Source organism: Pleurodeles waltl, chromosome 10 (genome assembly GCF_031143425.1).
Source record: "Pleurodeles waltl isolate 20211129_DDA chromosome 10, aPleWal1.hap1.20221129, whole genome shotgun sequence".
Lineage (NCBI taxonomy): Eukaryota > Metazoa > Chordata > Amphibia > Caudata > Salamandridae > Pleurodeles > Pleurodeles waltl.
The window spans coordinates 795241872-795257955 of record NC_090449.1 but is presented as its reverse complement, the minus strand read 5'-3'; the positions used below and the strand labels follow the sequence as shown (position 1 = coordinate 795257955).

The 16084-nt window shown below is 42.4% G+C and overlaps 1 protein-coding gene across 1 annotated transcript in view; it reads left to right on the top strand.

Annotated features, from left to right (window-relative positions):
- JAZF1 (JAZF zinc finger 1) overlaps positions 1-16084 on the top strand; it is a 620003-nt gene that overhangs the window by 401070 nt on the left and 202849 nt on the right. Inside the window, exon 3 of the mRNA XM_069211451.1 lies at positions 8644-8840. Within this exon, the coding sequence (XP_069067552.1) occupies positions 8644-8840 (197 nt within the window). The remainder of the gene's footprint in view (positions 1-8643; positions 8841-16084) is intronic.

Below are 16084 nucleotides of genomic sequence, written 5' to 3'. Positions count from 1 at the left end.
TAGGGCATCTTGGTATGAGTGCTACCAAATGCAGGATACAGAATGATTTCTGGTGTCCACGGGTGAACATGGATGTAAGAAGCTTAGTAAGGAGTTGTACACAGTGTTGTTATAGTGATAAGCACTCTGTAACCATTATGCCTACACCTCTATCTGTTGTTACTCAAGTAAAGTGTGGTAGAGTATTGCTGTAGATTGTTTTGGGCCCTTTTCACATATTACCTTCCAGGATGAGATATCTCTTAGTACTGGTGGATCCTCTATCAAGGTGGATTGAGGTGTGAGGTGGGACAGAACCCAACAGAGATTCTGTGATTCAGTTTTTCAGTGAAGTCTTTGCCAAGGAAGGGATTCCGGAGGAGTTGCTCATGAATAATGGAGTCCAGTTTACTTCTGCAGCCATGACAGAATTTTTGGATAAGTGTGTAGTAAAACATTTTCGTACTCCTCTGTATCACCTTCAAGCTAACGGAAAAGTTGAGAGGTTCACAGTGTGTTACTTGAATGTATTCAGAGTGCGGTGCGGTCTAAGGTAGATGGCCAGGCTGCTATTAGAGAGTTGATTTGGGCTTACAGGTCCACGCCTCGTTTGATCACAGGGGAAGATATATCTTTTGAGCTTATGAGAGGGAGAAAAGTGGTGTCTTTTTAATGTCCTTTTTGGAAAGTGAAAGTGATGGGTTAAGGTTTTGATGTGTTTGGGGCCAGTGACAGCGCAAAATTATTGAGTGACAAACAGTGTCATACACCAGAGATGTTTGGAGGGTAATGACAAGGTGATAAGAGTGTAAGTAGGGGAGATGGTGTGAATCAAAGATCCAATGTTGCAAAGAAAAGGAACTTCCAAATTCAGAGATCCTGTTAGAGTGGTGGATGTAAGAAGTGATGCTGTGAGGGTGTCGAATGGCAATGGTGGATTTTGTCAAGAGTTGCCAAAGTGGGAAAATACAAAATGGAAAGCAAATTTGGAAATACAGTGAACAATTCAGGAAATGCTTAATTAAGAAAGAGTGTTAGTATTATCCGGTTGCCTAAAAGAAACGCAGATTAACTGATTGTGTTAGTGCATTACTATTACTCTCAAAAGAAGATATTATTAGTTTCTTTAGTTTGATATTTTTATTGTTAGGTTTAGAGTGCACACATCTCTACATTTCTGTGCTTAAAAAAATATATCTGGAAAAGAAGTGTGGCATGTTCAGATAGGATTTCTTCTGTCATCTCTTATGTGATGTAGATATGTACAGCAAGGCCATTGGTTCGTAATGTGTTCTACAACGGGACTCTTATTGCTGTGGTTCAAACTGTGGATCTGTTATTACGATCTTTGGGCCCTTGATATCAGATGTGTTTATGACACACTGGCATATGATGCATCCCGGTGGTTTAATATCAACACAACAAAGCATCATCTGTGGCTGGAGCTCCCTGGAGCTTACTGAGTGCTTATGTGGCTTAGTTACTGTAGCCGGTTGTCGTTCAACCCGGCTCAGGACGCCTCTGATTGGCGCTGGCCGTGCGGCGTCCCCAAAGACGAAGACGGCGTGCCCCGTAGCCTTGACAACGACGAGGCCGACACCTTCCCCGAGAACCCGGATATCCGGGTCCCCTCGGAAACAAAAAGAGAGGACGGACTGCATACAGCAGTCGAGGAGAAGGACGAGGAGGAGCCCGGAAATGCGGAGAGCGGCAGACAGAAGAAGGCGGACGACGACCGAAGGACCGGGAACCACGGGGTTCCCAGAGAAGCAGCCTATCCCGGAAGAAAGGGAAGGACCGGAGACACGCCCACAGACTGCCACGTCCCAGTAGGGACGTGGCTGACAAAGGTACAGTCCTTTTTAAAGGACAACCTTAGAGTAAACTGGGAGAGCTACGGCAGGAGGGGAGAGGGGAGGGACGGTGCGGAGGGAGTTGGAAAAGAGAGCAGTGTGGAGGGAGCAGAGAAGTGACAAGGAGGTGCAAGGGAAGGGACTTTAAACCCACAACTTTATTTTGTTTAGGAAAGTACCCTAAAGAGCACTTAAAGCAAAGTTCTTCTTCACGGTGAAGGACAAAGAGGTGACTGTATATCCCCTCGCTCAAATCCTATTACATACGCACCCGGGAGATCTCTCTCTCTCTCTCTCTCTCTCTCTCTCTCTCTCTCCCCCTCCTCCTGTCTAACCCTGCTAAGATCTGGTAAACTATATGACCCTGCCTTACCTGCAATTTAGTTCCTTTTCCGGTACGTCTGGGAGTACGGCAGACCATCTTCGCCGGTCAAGAGGGAAGCTGGGAAGAAAAGAAAGGAGAGACACTTTATGGGACAAAGGACACCACCCCTACACTGTTGACAAAAATCAAAGACTATAATAATTTACAAATAAATTACCACTCTCACCCACTCGAGCCTCAGAGTCCTTATTATCACCTGGCCCACTGTTACAGTTACTAAAAAACAGATACCCACTGTTCTTGTTCCTTTCCATGGATATCCTTGTTTTACTGAGAATTGTATGAAGAGGTGAAGTCTGAATGCTTCAGCTATTTGTCTGCTTGCCTTTTGCTGGCAAATCACTATTCTTTGAAGCTCTGTGCCCTTTTGCCACATGCTCCTGATTGCTCTCCCTTCTGGCCAGCCACCTGCACCCTCCATTCTGGAGAAGCAGTTGGACACGCCACCTCCTGCTTCGCACACTCTTGGTTTCAGCTTCATGGCTATCTTCATAGGTGGCCATCATAGGTAGAGAGACTCCCATTGCCGATCCCCTTGCTGCTCCTCCTTAAAATGAGAAAAATAACTCATCCCCTGCCACCTATCCCGCCCTTATATACAAGCAGATAGATCTCTTTACAGCCGTTTTGAGCTGAGTAATCATCTACACACCCACATTCACTATGTTTCCAGGTAACAGTAGTCTGCAAACAGCGAAGCATTTTCGCAATACATTTCAGTCCTGCAAAGAGCGCATTGTTATTGCATTGGTTTTGTAATGTTGCAAGACTCATAGTCTAATAACACAGTTTCTTTAAAGAGTAGCCCAAAACAATCACAAATCTTGCAAAAGTAGCCTAATTAGCTGCAACGGTACCCCCAAATTTGAGTAAGGCATACTAAGGTAACCACAGTTACCCACCCTTTGTAAGAAACCTATAAGCTGCACAACCACATTAGGAAAATACTTAATTAAAGAACATTTTATACCCTTGGAGAGTAAAGTCAGTGTTTGCAGCAGGTAATACATTTCTAGGCTATGGAGGTGCACAATATTCTCTTGGGTGAAGAACGTTTTCAGGACGAGAGACCATTTCACTTCAGTGCTACCTAGGACAGACATTCCTGTATGTAGCATCTACCTGCAGGTATATTAATAAAGTGTGTGTTGCTGTATCATTGTTTATATACAGGGACATTTGTAATCATCATGTTTATATGTAACCCTAAGATTTCTAGGCATGGTTACTCACTGGCCTCATATGATGCCATTAATTGGGCCTTCGGTTTAACATTGTATTCCCTAATGTCAAGACAATTAGGAACCCGCCCTCCACACATTTCACTTGCAGTCAGGAACTTCGTCCACACCTAATTAACTGGCTGTCCCATCTAGTGGAGTGGTGTGGGTTAGTTCACAAAATCACCCGTTTCCCAGGCCCACCCCCTCAAGATTTGTATCCTTGATCATTCTAGCAATCTCAGCGCCCTTTTCAATGTTCCTGTCCCCTCCCCAGCTGAGGTCATCTGCTTCATGTTCCTGTCCCCTCCCAGGCTGAGGTCATCTGCTTCATGTTCCTGTCCCCTCCCAGGCTGAGGTCATCTGCTTCATGTTCCTGTCACCTCCCCAGCTGAGGTCATCTGCTTGAAACTCCAGATGTTCCTGTAAATCCTGTCGTGACAGGTTCTCTATCAACCATTCGGTGTCTGCTGACAATAAAACTAGTAGAACGAGGTTCAGTAAATAAATCCTGATACCCTGGAAGGGAATCTCCACTACGTTAAAATTATAGCTCCCACACTCCAAAATTTTCTACATCCAGGTTTGTCCTCTTTGGAATCCACCTTCCGCTTCACTTTCACCTGTGCTGGCTCCACAGGATTCTCCTTAAGTTATAGACACATTTTCTCAAATGTACTCAGCTCCCACTCTTTGACTATCACCGTGTACAACAAAAAGAAAGTAATGATGCATGACAACCAAACGAACCTGTCTTCTTTTGATGGAAGATTCTTCTCTCAAAGGCGTTATTCCTAACACCTGCCACCGTCCAGTTGCAAATGTTGCTCAAACGTACTCCATACTCCTTGATGGAAGTTTAGCAGCATATGTAGGCTATTTTGCCTACAGTAAAACCCTAATCCCCTTTTACTGTGCCTATTTCTGTATTCCACAATTCAATCTAGCCTTCTCATTTAACCGAGACTTAAAAATCTCCTGCTTTACAATATCCCACACTTTCTGGGGGCTCCATTAAAAATACATTACTGGTTTGTCCACACATAATAGCTTCCCTGCCTACTTACAGTTGACATCAGTTTTTGTATTGAGACACAGCCTCCCACAGTTCCCTCCCTACAACTGTCAGAACCCTTCCCTTCCCTTGCAAACGGCAGGGACACCCTCCTCAAAGCAAGATCTGTGATTAAACATGTCACCAACATCAATGACACCGTCATTGAACATGAAGTGCATCTGCTTACTCTGACTGAAAAATGACCCACCGCTCATGCACTGTGGAGGATTGTCACAGTGGCCATATGACTTACTTTAATGCCACCGTACTGCCACTTGCAGATATACCATAATGCTAACAGCTAGGCCTGCATAATTATTTTGGCATATTTATCTTGGCACCATGATCCTGAGAGGCATATTTATCTTGGCACGATGATTCTGCGAGGCATATTTATCTTGGCATCATGCTCCTCAGGTCAGCATACGTATCTTGGCATTCTGTTCTTAAGCCGCTTGTTGAGCTCCGCTGTGTGCTCTTCAGGGCAGCACATATATCTTGACATTGGAACTTCAGAGCAGCACATTTGTCACTGCACTGCACAGTGTCTTAATCTTAGCACGGTATTGCTAGGTCCTTTGGGGGAATAATTAATGTGAGCAGCAAATTTGAACTATCCCATCAGAGAATTGATCCAGGACACCCCAAACACAGCTTGTATCCATGGGAGGAAGATAACTAAATTGTGCAGCAGCATTTATCAAAGCAGCTCAAGCACAGCTGACTTCAAACTAGAAAGACTGCAAGGTGGAATTGATTCGCTCACGGTTTTTGGAGAGGACCCTTTTTTTAAACAAATAAATGGGTTCATTTTCAAATTGGTTTCTTATCAAATTTAGATTCTCTTATATCTTTAAGCATTTCCCCTTTATTTGTGGTAGCAGAACATTCAGATGTTGCTTGTTGTACCACAGTGTTGCTTTTCTTTGAATGAGATGCTTTGTGCCTCACGAAGATCATGTTAAAGAACAACTTGCAAAACAAATGCAACGTGTCTGATTACTTAGCATATTGGCTGAGATATTCCCTATCATTGATTTTCTAGAATTATACAGAGTTCTTCATGCAAAAAAATGATTTTACCAGTTGAGGGTCAAAATCCACACTTAAATGCCAGGGTGCATTGAGCATAGCCATCAATGCAACTACTCTGCCAATCCCGAGATCCAGGGGTGCGAAGAACCCAGTGTCCCCCATTTAGGGTTATTTTTTTTTTCACTGCCCTGTGGGGGCAAAATGGCCTGTTTTACCTGCTTGCGTTAGTGTATGGCACCATTAAGACACCACAGTAATCTAAAAACCTAATAGTCTGCCCATCTTGGCCGTAGGACTAAAAGGACAAATACTTTAAAACGTTCAGTCAAATGTGATGGAGCTATTTTCTTTAGTATGGTAACTTTGTAAGTATGCATATAATGCAATGTAAAAATTATTAATAGAACTTAATCTAATCCTCAATAAGAGCTTCTTTGCACTTTTCCAAACGTGCTAGTGTTAGTGTTTCATGAAACTTCCCATTATTGTTTCTTTTTCTTTTCGCACCCAGTTCATCTTTCCAATCGTCACACTTTTAGAAAGCCTTTTCAAATGTATGTTATTTTAGTACATTATACTTTTCGATTTACAGTGATTCATATATGAGATACGTCAGTGGAATTGTGAAAGAACTCTGGCAATACTTGGCCATTAACAAAACTGCACTCCAAAATGGAAGCTGTCGCTACTGAGCCATGGACACTTGAAGTGCAGACCAAGGGCCATATGTACAAACACATTTTCCCATAGACACAGAATGGGCAAAACTGCTTGCTACATCTGGCCCCAAGTGACTAACTGGAAAAGTGAAGCAGCAGTGTTCCGGGCAGTGCTTAAGTTGTGGTCCTCAAAAATGACAGGTAGGGGTTGCAGTTAGAAAGTGCTTATTTTTTAGGACTGGGCTTAGTTTTCTCCCTGCACATTTGGGTCATGAGCAAGGCAGAAAAAGCGAAAGAAGGAAGTGAGAACAGTATAAATCTAAAAAACTAAATAAAATCAATATTGTCTGGGGACTGAGAAAAATAAGGGGCGGGGAAGGGGCGGACACAAGGCAAAATGTTATCAGACAGACTCACACAGACAACTAACCCTAAGCATATAGGGCCATAAAAACATAAAATATATTAAAAACGAAAATAAATTCTTAAACTGGTAACGCATTTAATCTTACAAGCTTGTCACCAGTGCCTCAGGCTTACTATGAATCAGTTTGAATTAATTAAGTGCATAGGGGCTGCATTTTTCTTCAGAGGAAGGCAACCCAAAACAAGCAAACCAAACGTCTCTAGAGGTGAAGCCAGAAGAGGTCATTACCTCCCGTTCCCTCCCTCGCCTTCCTTATTACCTGTAAGGAAGCAAGGGAGTAGGACTAGGAGTAATGCCATTAATGGTAAGTAATGGACGCATTATCTCCCGTCCCTGATTCACCTTCCTTACAGTTAATAAGGAAGGGAGGGAGTAAGACTAGGAGTAATGCATTAACCGAAAGTAATAGACACATTTTTGTGATTGGTTCTCTCTAAATTTTGATCCTCAAGAAATATATCCCTGTCTTTTGAGGCCTTGATATTTTAATTTCCACGTTAGCTTTAGGACTATTGCTTTTCAGTATTTAGTCTACTTCTCACACAGAAGGGATGCCTTTAATTCTAGTTTCACAGCATTGTATTTTAAGTATGCACACTAACCTTGTGTTTTGTTTACTATTTTTCATTGAGTTTTTATGGATGCAAGAGGTTTGGACAACCTAGGCATGTCACTGAATTCTTGTTGTATCCTAAATTATTGCTGCTTTTTGTTGATACTTCTTATTTAACATATTTATATAATGGTTTTCTTTATTCAATGTATATATGCAGGTGCTACTTACTTTTGACTTGTTCTAGTTTGTCTGTAGGAAGTTTTGAACACTTCATAACTGTTTCTTGAGGTAGTGTCAATGACTTGCTATGCCTATATTAGCTGTACCTTGCATCTCTCAATAAACTATCAGTCTATCTTCCAAAGCGACGCTCTTTTGTTCCAACAATTCTTCTTTATGATACTGATCCAGATCATTGCTTTGCTATATGCCCTTTGTCTTTCTGTGCAGTCATTCATATGCCCTGATGTGTACGTTAGATGGCCTTTCCATCCTCAGTGTTCACACACTCATCACACCTATCATTCTGTGGCAGAAACGTGAGGTAATTGACGCAGGGTTGATGACAAAGTAACAAATGTATCCAAATTATACTATAAAATTGCTTTATTGACTGAGTCTCTGAAAGAAACGTACTTCACATCCTTTTACACAAAACAACCCCAATATGTGTTGTGAAAGAATAATGTCTCTTTTTATGGGCTTAGATATTTTTGAAAATGTTTTGAAATTGGAAATTCATGAAAACTGATTTAAAATTACATGCATGACATTCAAACAATTGACACTTTGATAGCTGCAAAGTAGAACATGTGTAAAGTGAATTGTCATATAAAGGAATATCGAAAAAACAAAATGAGAGAAATAGTAATTAACCAACATATAGGGCCTCATTACAAGTACAGTGATCTATAGGGCTGTCATACCGATGGTGGCTGTTGGACTGCCGCACTCCTGGCGGTCGGAGTGCCAAATTACAACCCTAGCAGTCGGACTGCCATGGAGCCCGGCGGGGTGTCAACAATTTGAGTCGCGGTCAGCCACGGCTGTGCTAAATTCAGCAACACCGTGCTGATCACGAATCCCCTTTCTGCCAGCCTTTTCATGGCGTGGTGAATGATGAACCGAGGCATATGCCGCTGCACTATTTCCACTGGGCTGACCTTCGGACACCTCCTAATACAGAGGTTTCCGCCGGTCAGCCCAGTGGAAACATCGTAATTGGGCCAGGGAGATCACCAGCTCTGTGGCAGTCTCCTCCCCATGCAGCTGGCACGCCGATAGTCAGCCTTTCCAGTCTCCTAATGAGGCCCATATTCACCAGAATGTATTTCTGCTAGTAACCTAAGCAATATTAAGGCAGAGGCACTTCAACTGTGAGTCTACATTGTATTTTTTTTATATGGCCTTTCCCTCCTCTCTTGATTCATCAAATTGGGTAATTCTTGGTCGTGTTTCTTTCTGTTTTTCAGATTTGTCACAGATGCTGCTCGACGTGAGCAGGAGACCTTGAAGAAGAAAATCCAGCCAAAACTCTCCCTTACTCTGTCGAGTTCAGTGTCCAGAGGGAATGTGTCCACTCCGCCTCGCCACAGCAGTGGCAGCCTTACTCCACCAGTTACCCCTCCCATCACTCCATCCTCTTCATTCCGAAGCAGCACGCCAACAGGTAAGCAGCTGGTCAAGTCTTTCTTTAGAGGAGTCCTTTGGGGCCTGTACCATATTCTGGGTCTCTTAAAGGCTAGGAATTAAATTTGTTCCTTGTTGCTTCTTTCTGTACATGTTATGTTATGTTGATTTGTATAGCGCACTAATCACCCAAGAGACTATCTGGACGCTTGGGAAAGGTGTGTGGTCCCCAAGGTGCTTCTACGAACAGCCAGGTCTTCAGCTTCTTGAGGAACTCAAGAAGTGTGGAGGAGGCTCTGATGTGTTGAAGCAAAGTTGCTTCATGTTTTGGCTGTGATGTAGGAGAACGAGTGACCTCCAGTTTTGCTTTTGCGGATGTGGGCAGTGTGTCCGAATGAGAGTGAAGCAAAGTTGTAGGTATCTGGCGTCCCTACATTGTATACTGAACAACACGGAGCAAGTTGGTTTGAGAACTCAAGATTGTTTCTGTCACTGCAACATGGGGGCTTGAACATAACCTTGAGAAATCGTAAGCATGCCCACAGATTGACTAGCGCATGAGCACAGGCTTCATGTGCAGTCTAAATGGGTAACACCAGCCAAGATTTGTTTTTTATTCTTGCCCATACTTAGCATGGCCAATAATCTGTGTAGCATTTTAGTTTTAATCTTAATGTAGTTAAATCTATTTAGCACTTTGAACATTAAGACTGAAACGTTTTATATAGCAAAAAGAACAGCACATAGATTATTGAAGGTGGGGTGGTTAGTAGAGTTTAGGCTAGTGGCATTTGTATCCATTTTTTGCTTGTAGGTGGTGAAGACACAGACATCGCGCTGCAATACATATACATATAGTTAATATAACATCCTGAAGATGTTTCATATACCACAGCCTTTCAAAAAGGCGCCTTCCTAAAAGGGGTCTAATTCTTGGCTCAATCAACCCTCGCATAGTGTTTAACACAGGAGGATGGACTGGTGTGACACCTGAACGACTCAGATTCCGGTAGAAGGCCCTCGCTTTGCATTTCACCCCATGTAAAGGCCTTTGTGTTTGTATACAGCACTGCGGCGTGGTTTTCCCCTTACAAAGACCAAACCTGACTCTCTGCCTTTCCATCTCATTAAACAGCGGCTATCGCTATTATGAGGGTTTTCCGTGGAAGTTGCAAAAATGAAACAAGCATTTTCAATGCAACGGGTCTCGCATTTATTCGAGTTAGAGCTATTAGCATTGTAAAGCAAAAATAAACGCAGCGTGATCGCGCTATGTAAAATGCAGCACGATCGCGCTGCGTGGAAAATAAACAGATAAAGTAGTCCGGACTCCAGGCTGAAAACATGGAGCCTCGTATGTTTTTGGTACTTTACCGGTGCTGTGTAGGTGGGCTAAACACCGGAAAAGGCATGAGGTATGCATGCCTTTCACAAATGAAAGCAAGCAGATTTTAAAAGACAAGCCCACGAACCAATGTAAGTGACTGACGTGGTATGGGCGTGGTTTAAAGCTCAAAGAGAGATTACAGAATGGACGGAGCACTTTGTGCTCGCCCATAAAAAGGGCTTAGAGAGGGTTTTCAAGTGATAATAAAAGTCGGTTGGTCTGTTTGCATTCCAAATATCATTTCTGACGCCATTCACCAAGCTATCTACAATGCAAGCATAGTTTTCGCTTAATGACTGTACAGACAATGTAAACACCTCACCAGACAGTTACATTATGAAACAGGTTTGAACATTTTTCAAGCATTGCCCGTTCCGGAGTTCACATTGACATATTTTGAGACTGCGGACACATGATGGAAAGGGCTGTCCTTTAAGGGGCGATCCGATTAAGAAAGAAATGTTCTCTTCACCCACTCCTGCATCACCAACAACCGCAAACAGTACGTTGTAGAATGTAGAATGCTCCTTTGCTTGATGTCGGTTGCTTGGGATTTCAGACCGATTGTAACCTCATTCACTGTATGGCCCCCTTAAGCGAGTCACACCATTTCTCTTTTGCGTTTGTTTGCTGTGAGTAATTCATCATAAAGGTGTTTGTGTACACACACATTACTTCCCAGAGTGGACCATACATTTCTTCAGTGTGCAAACGAGGTGTACATGTACAATCCAAAAACAACTGCAGTGACTATAAATAGAACGGTTGCAGCCATCTTTCTATAAGTAAACCTATTCGCTGAACTCAATTTTTTTTTTGTAAAATAAAAGGATGCAATTTGTCCCACAGGGATGCTGGAGCCTTCAGTGCATTACCTCTGTCTACCATTACTTTCTGTACTGGGTGCTAAGTAGGTTTTCGGGTGTTTTTCAAAGTAACTTCAAATCTGGGAGCAACATCAAGTTGAAAATGAAGGTAGTTCACATCTTTCTACGATTTACTGGTAGAAGATCCAGGTCTTGATTTTCCAAAGAAGAGAAAGTGTTCAGAAACACTTCCATCCCCAGAGAGGCTGACTGCAGATTTTGAGTTTGTGTTTAGAAAATACTCTGTTTTGGGTTTCTGAAAACTAGGTATCACAGATCTCATTTCCGAAGGTAGTCTCAATTCTCAATCCATTGCATGTTAGAACCTCTGTGCAAAGAAATCTATGAGTGGTATATAGAGATACTGGATGAGGATTCTCTGGTGCTCTATTGTAGCAGCAGATGTATATGGCTGTTGAGGCTGGTTTGTAGCATTTCCATCTTCACTGGTTTGTTCATCATTCCTCTTCTTGCTTCTTTCCACCACCTCCTACGTTATTCAGAAGTTGAGAGCGCAGACTTGCATGGTTTTTACAAGAAGCTTTCTGTATAAATTGAGATTCACACAAGAGAATCATCAAGCAGCCTTACTGCAGCAACAGGATTCTTCTTTGTTATAACTTAGATATCCTGTGCAGAAACCCCTGAAGACCCTGTGTGGTTATAACGGGCAGTGAGTCAGAAATGTATTGTCTTCGAACATAACGAAGAGCAGCACCATTGGCTTCTGCAAGAATGGCACCTGTCTTGTTTGGTATTTTCAAAAGTCAAATCGGGTGAAGTGCATCGGTTAGTCAACAGACACCTTGGCACACACTTCCACCAGCCATAATTATAAGATACAGCCTGGGAAAACCGGTGTGGGACTGCAATTAAACACTTAACCACTCCCTGCCAACACGCTCTCATTACGATTCATTCTACCACAAGGTCATTTTACTTGCACGTTCTCCAGTCTTACAGTGAATCAGCTTATATAAACTTTTACATAAGCATCCTTCACTATATTTAATGATATGTGCATCGGCATTACTAAAAGCAAGCACAGTGTAATTAATATAAACAAATTGCTGCAAGTACCATGCAAGGCAAACAAAATGGTGGCTACTATTGCCAGACACTTTGCACATGTAACTGATGGGAGTTGAGCGATGCTGCATTTCTCCATTCATCCTGTTGTAGAGAGTCACAGCTGGGAGAAAAGAGCTTGTGGTTACAGGACTTCTCATGCAGCTTACCCCCCGGCTCAGCGCCAGGCTCTGACAGTGGAATATGATGCAGAGTTTGCATTCATAGGATAAGGAGATGTCCTGGGGTTCTAAACTGTTCCTATAACACTAGACTATTGTAGTCAAAATATTGTGACCTAGATAGTGACTACCAAACGATCATGAAGGTAAGTATATATTCATTGAAAAACAATTAAAAACTGAATTACAGTTCTAGCTCAAACATGCAAAACTACTGCAGTTATGGTTAGCTTCGCACACAGTAAACCTAATGCCACCCACAATGTTGTTCACTTGATAGCTTTTTTTTTTCTTTCTGGTCTTTCACAAATTGGTATTATGAGCATCCTGACAGTGCAGGTTATGGTGTGAGTATGTTGTGTGCTGCAAACCATAGCTGCCGAATTTTAGTTGTTTGCGTGAGTCAAAACCATTGCCATTTTTTAAATGGGTAGTAAACATAGAAAACGTTTCTTATGATCTACTTAATTTCTAAGCCCTGCTGTGCATAGCCTCTGGCGATGCCCTGTGCCCACCAGCCACAGGTGGCCAACTCTAGCTGCACTCTACCTTTAACCATGCGCAGTTCTTGGCCCATCTCGCCATCAGAGCATAACTGCCATTGTGCACTGCATGCAACCCGGCGCAAGGTGCCAACCCCTGCACTGCACTGCACTGCAGTGCACAATACTGTTTGGGTACAGGGCCTGGCTGAAGCCTTGCACCTAACCCACCATGAGGAGACAACCTTTGCTGCACAAGGCCACCAGGCCCAAAGCCCAACCCACTGCAGCCTGCCAGCCTCTGCTACTTATGGTATTTGGCCTTGCACAATAACGGTTGGCTGGAGGGCCTTGCTTTATGCCAGGCCCTGCTCCCTACAGATCTTCAACACACAACCTTAGTGTTCAGGGACTCCAGCTGTAGGCATAAGGGGTTGGTCGCAGGACTTGGCTGCTAACCTGCCACAAGTTGCCAATATGGCAGCCATCCCCTCCTACACTCGTCCTTTGGCTGTGTGTAGAATTTGTCTTTCCCTATTTTTTTAAAGGGAAAATTATGTTCCTGTGTTATCCTATTGTGTTCCTTTTTAGTGAAAATTGCAATTTGCTGCATAATATAGTGCCTTTTTATGGTCCCAACGTGGCGGCCACAAGATTTCAATTTTTAGTAAATTCACAATCTTATTGCAGTAAACCTTTTTTTAAACCGTATTTATTGGTTTACTTTTCAATGCCTTTGGGTGTCCCTAAGCACTCCTGTGTGGTCGGGCACCTCTCATTGAAACCCCGTGGATGTGGATGTATTTTTTCCACAGTGCTAAACTGAATAAAAAAAAAAATCCTGAACTTCGAGATAGCAAAAAAATACCTTCACCAGCCAATCACATTTGTTAAGACAATTTTCATGGCTTTGACTTGATTCATGATTTTCTGAATGGCAATTTTAAACTGTAAGAATGTACGACATTTTGAACCCTTTAAAACCAATTCATTAACTTTATAAACACTCGTACATCAACAACTACTGAACAGCTTTATACTAAATGAATGAAAGCACCCTCTCTAAGTATTAGTTCTTCTATATGCCAAATGTAGCATACATCCATACAGCGTTTTTTTCCTCTGTAGAAGCAAGCAAACTATAACGTGGGAGCTAAAATATAAAAACTCAGATTTGTTGGAAACCTGCTTTTAACTTTTTTCCCAGGCAGAGAATGTCATGAAAAATTGGCATGCTGGACTTTAGTTGGCTACGTCAAGCCACTGACTACTGTGGTGCAAATATTTCCACTAGATCAAAATTAGAGTAATGCAATTTACTGGAAAGTGTATATGAACTATAACTGCACAGCTGTCACTGTCACTGTGTAATAGATAAGTGTGGGATAACTCCACATGAGTATCTTGACATTAGAGATGTTAATGGTATGTGGGTGTGGCGTTAGGGAGCGTGAGGCGGGGTGAGAGATGCGGCTAAAAAAACTAAATAATGCATGTCTATTTTGTTGGCCTTTCACCTACCTAAACGTAATTGCTTGTCAAATATAATGCACACACCTTAAAATAAACGGAGCTTAAATTGATCTGTGGGAAACATTTTTTTGGTAGGAAAGCTCAGTTGGCAAAATGATAACTTCAGACGTCTGGCAGTGTAACTGGACAATGTTGATTTGACTCCGATTCGGTGCATTGGGAAAATAGTGGTATGCTTTTATAGTGCTAAGACGTTCAGGCCTTGGGCAGAAAACTCTGAGAATGTATGTCATTAGTTAAAAAATGCATTACACACAGTATAAATAGATTGTTGCAGAAAGCGTGTTTAAATATTTACAGTGCTTTCAAAAGTTATGTTTTTAGTAATTCGCTGACTGTACCTAGTGCAGATCTTTTTATGTATTTCATTAAAAGGACAGATTCCAAATGCTATCAATTAAGGCCTATGCTGGCCCCCAAGCAGCCTTTGGATTTGATGCTCAGTCAATTCACAAATGTACAATTCTTTCTGGAGCAGGGACCCTGAAGAGGAGGTTTGTTTCTCTTTTAGCTGCTTCTTCCTTCTCTCACTTCACAGAAGAGGAGACCCTTCTTCTCCCCTTTCAATCTGCGCCGGCTCAGGCGTTCAGGGGCGGACGTCTTTTATTTTAATAAAATGTATGGGAACGGTTTTGATCTGATTAAAAAAGCGTTGGGAAAGTCGTCCACTCGTTGCGCTGCTCACGTCGACCTCCGAGGTGGAGGTGGAGCTATTGGGACAGGTGTGGGTGTAAGATTACCGTGAATATTGGGTAGATGGAGACATACCACAAATTCATACTTATCCGTTATTTAAATACGTTCGCAGTGTTTCTTTCTGCCCCACTTCCATGCAGAGATTTGCTTCAAATATGTTATAGCACGTGCATTAATGTGGTGGAAGCTGTCACCAGTTCCTCCAACAGGAAATTAGGAAGGTTAAATGTACAATATAAAAAGTTAAATTTTCTGATGCACATTTCTGAGAATCGTAAACCAGCAGACGGTTCGCGGCCACACTGCTGATGTAAAATATACAGACATGGTACATTCAAGCTAATCGGCAAACTACATAGATTTCTATTGGTAGATAAAAAAATAAATTACCAAATTACAACGAGTAGACTTCCACATTTTTAAATATATCGTGACCTGCCCAGATGTCGACAACCTTAAAAATGTGAAAGCCTTGGGAATTTCCACAGGAGGAATTAATATTAAATGGGTTTCAACCTGCGCTGTTGCTTTCTCTAATGCATTTTTTTCACAAAAGATCGCCTTCCCCCACTGACTATTTTCCCTCTGCTACCTGTGGTCGGTACCTTTCTTATCACCAGAGCCTGACAGTTGTAATCTGACCTGATCTTTAGCAATTCTGTACGGGAGCTTGTAGATGGAAGTTGAGAGCAAGATCTTGAGCTGTATGCAAAAATACGTAGAAAACAAAAACGTGAGCTATATGCAGAGGGAGGTAGAAAGCAGAATCTTATGCTGTGTGCAGAGGGAGGTGGAAAGTAGAATCTTATGCTGTGTGCAGAGGTAGGTGGACAGTAGAATCTTATGCTGTGTGCAGAGGGAGGTGGAAAGTAGAATCTTATGCTGTGTGCAGAGGGAGGTGGACAGTGGAATCTTATGCTGTGTGCAGAGGGAGGTGGACAGTAGAATCTTATGCTGTGTGCAGAGGGAGGTGGAAAGTAGAATCTTATGCTGTGTGCAGAGGGAGGTGGACAGTAGAATCTTATGCTGTGTGCAGAGGGAGGTGGACAGTAGAATCTTATGCTGTGTGC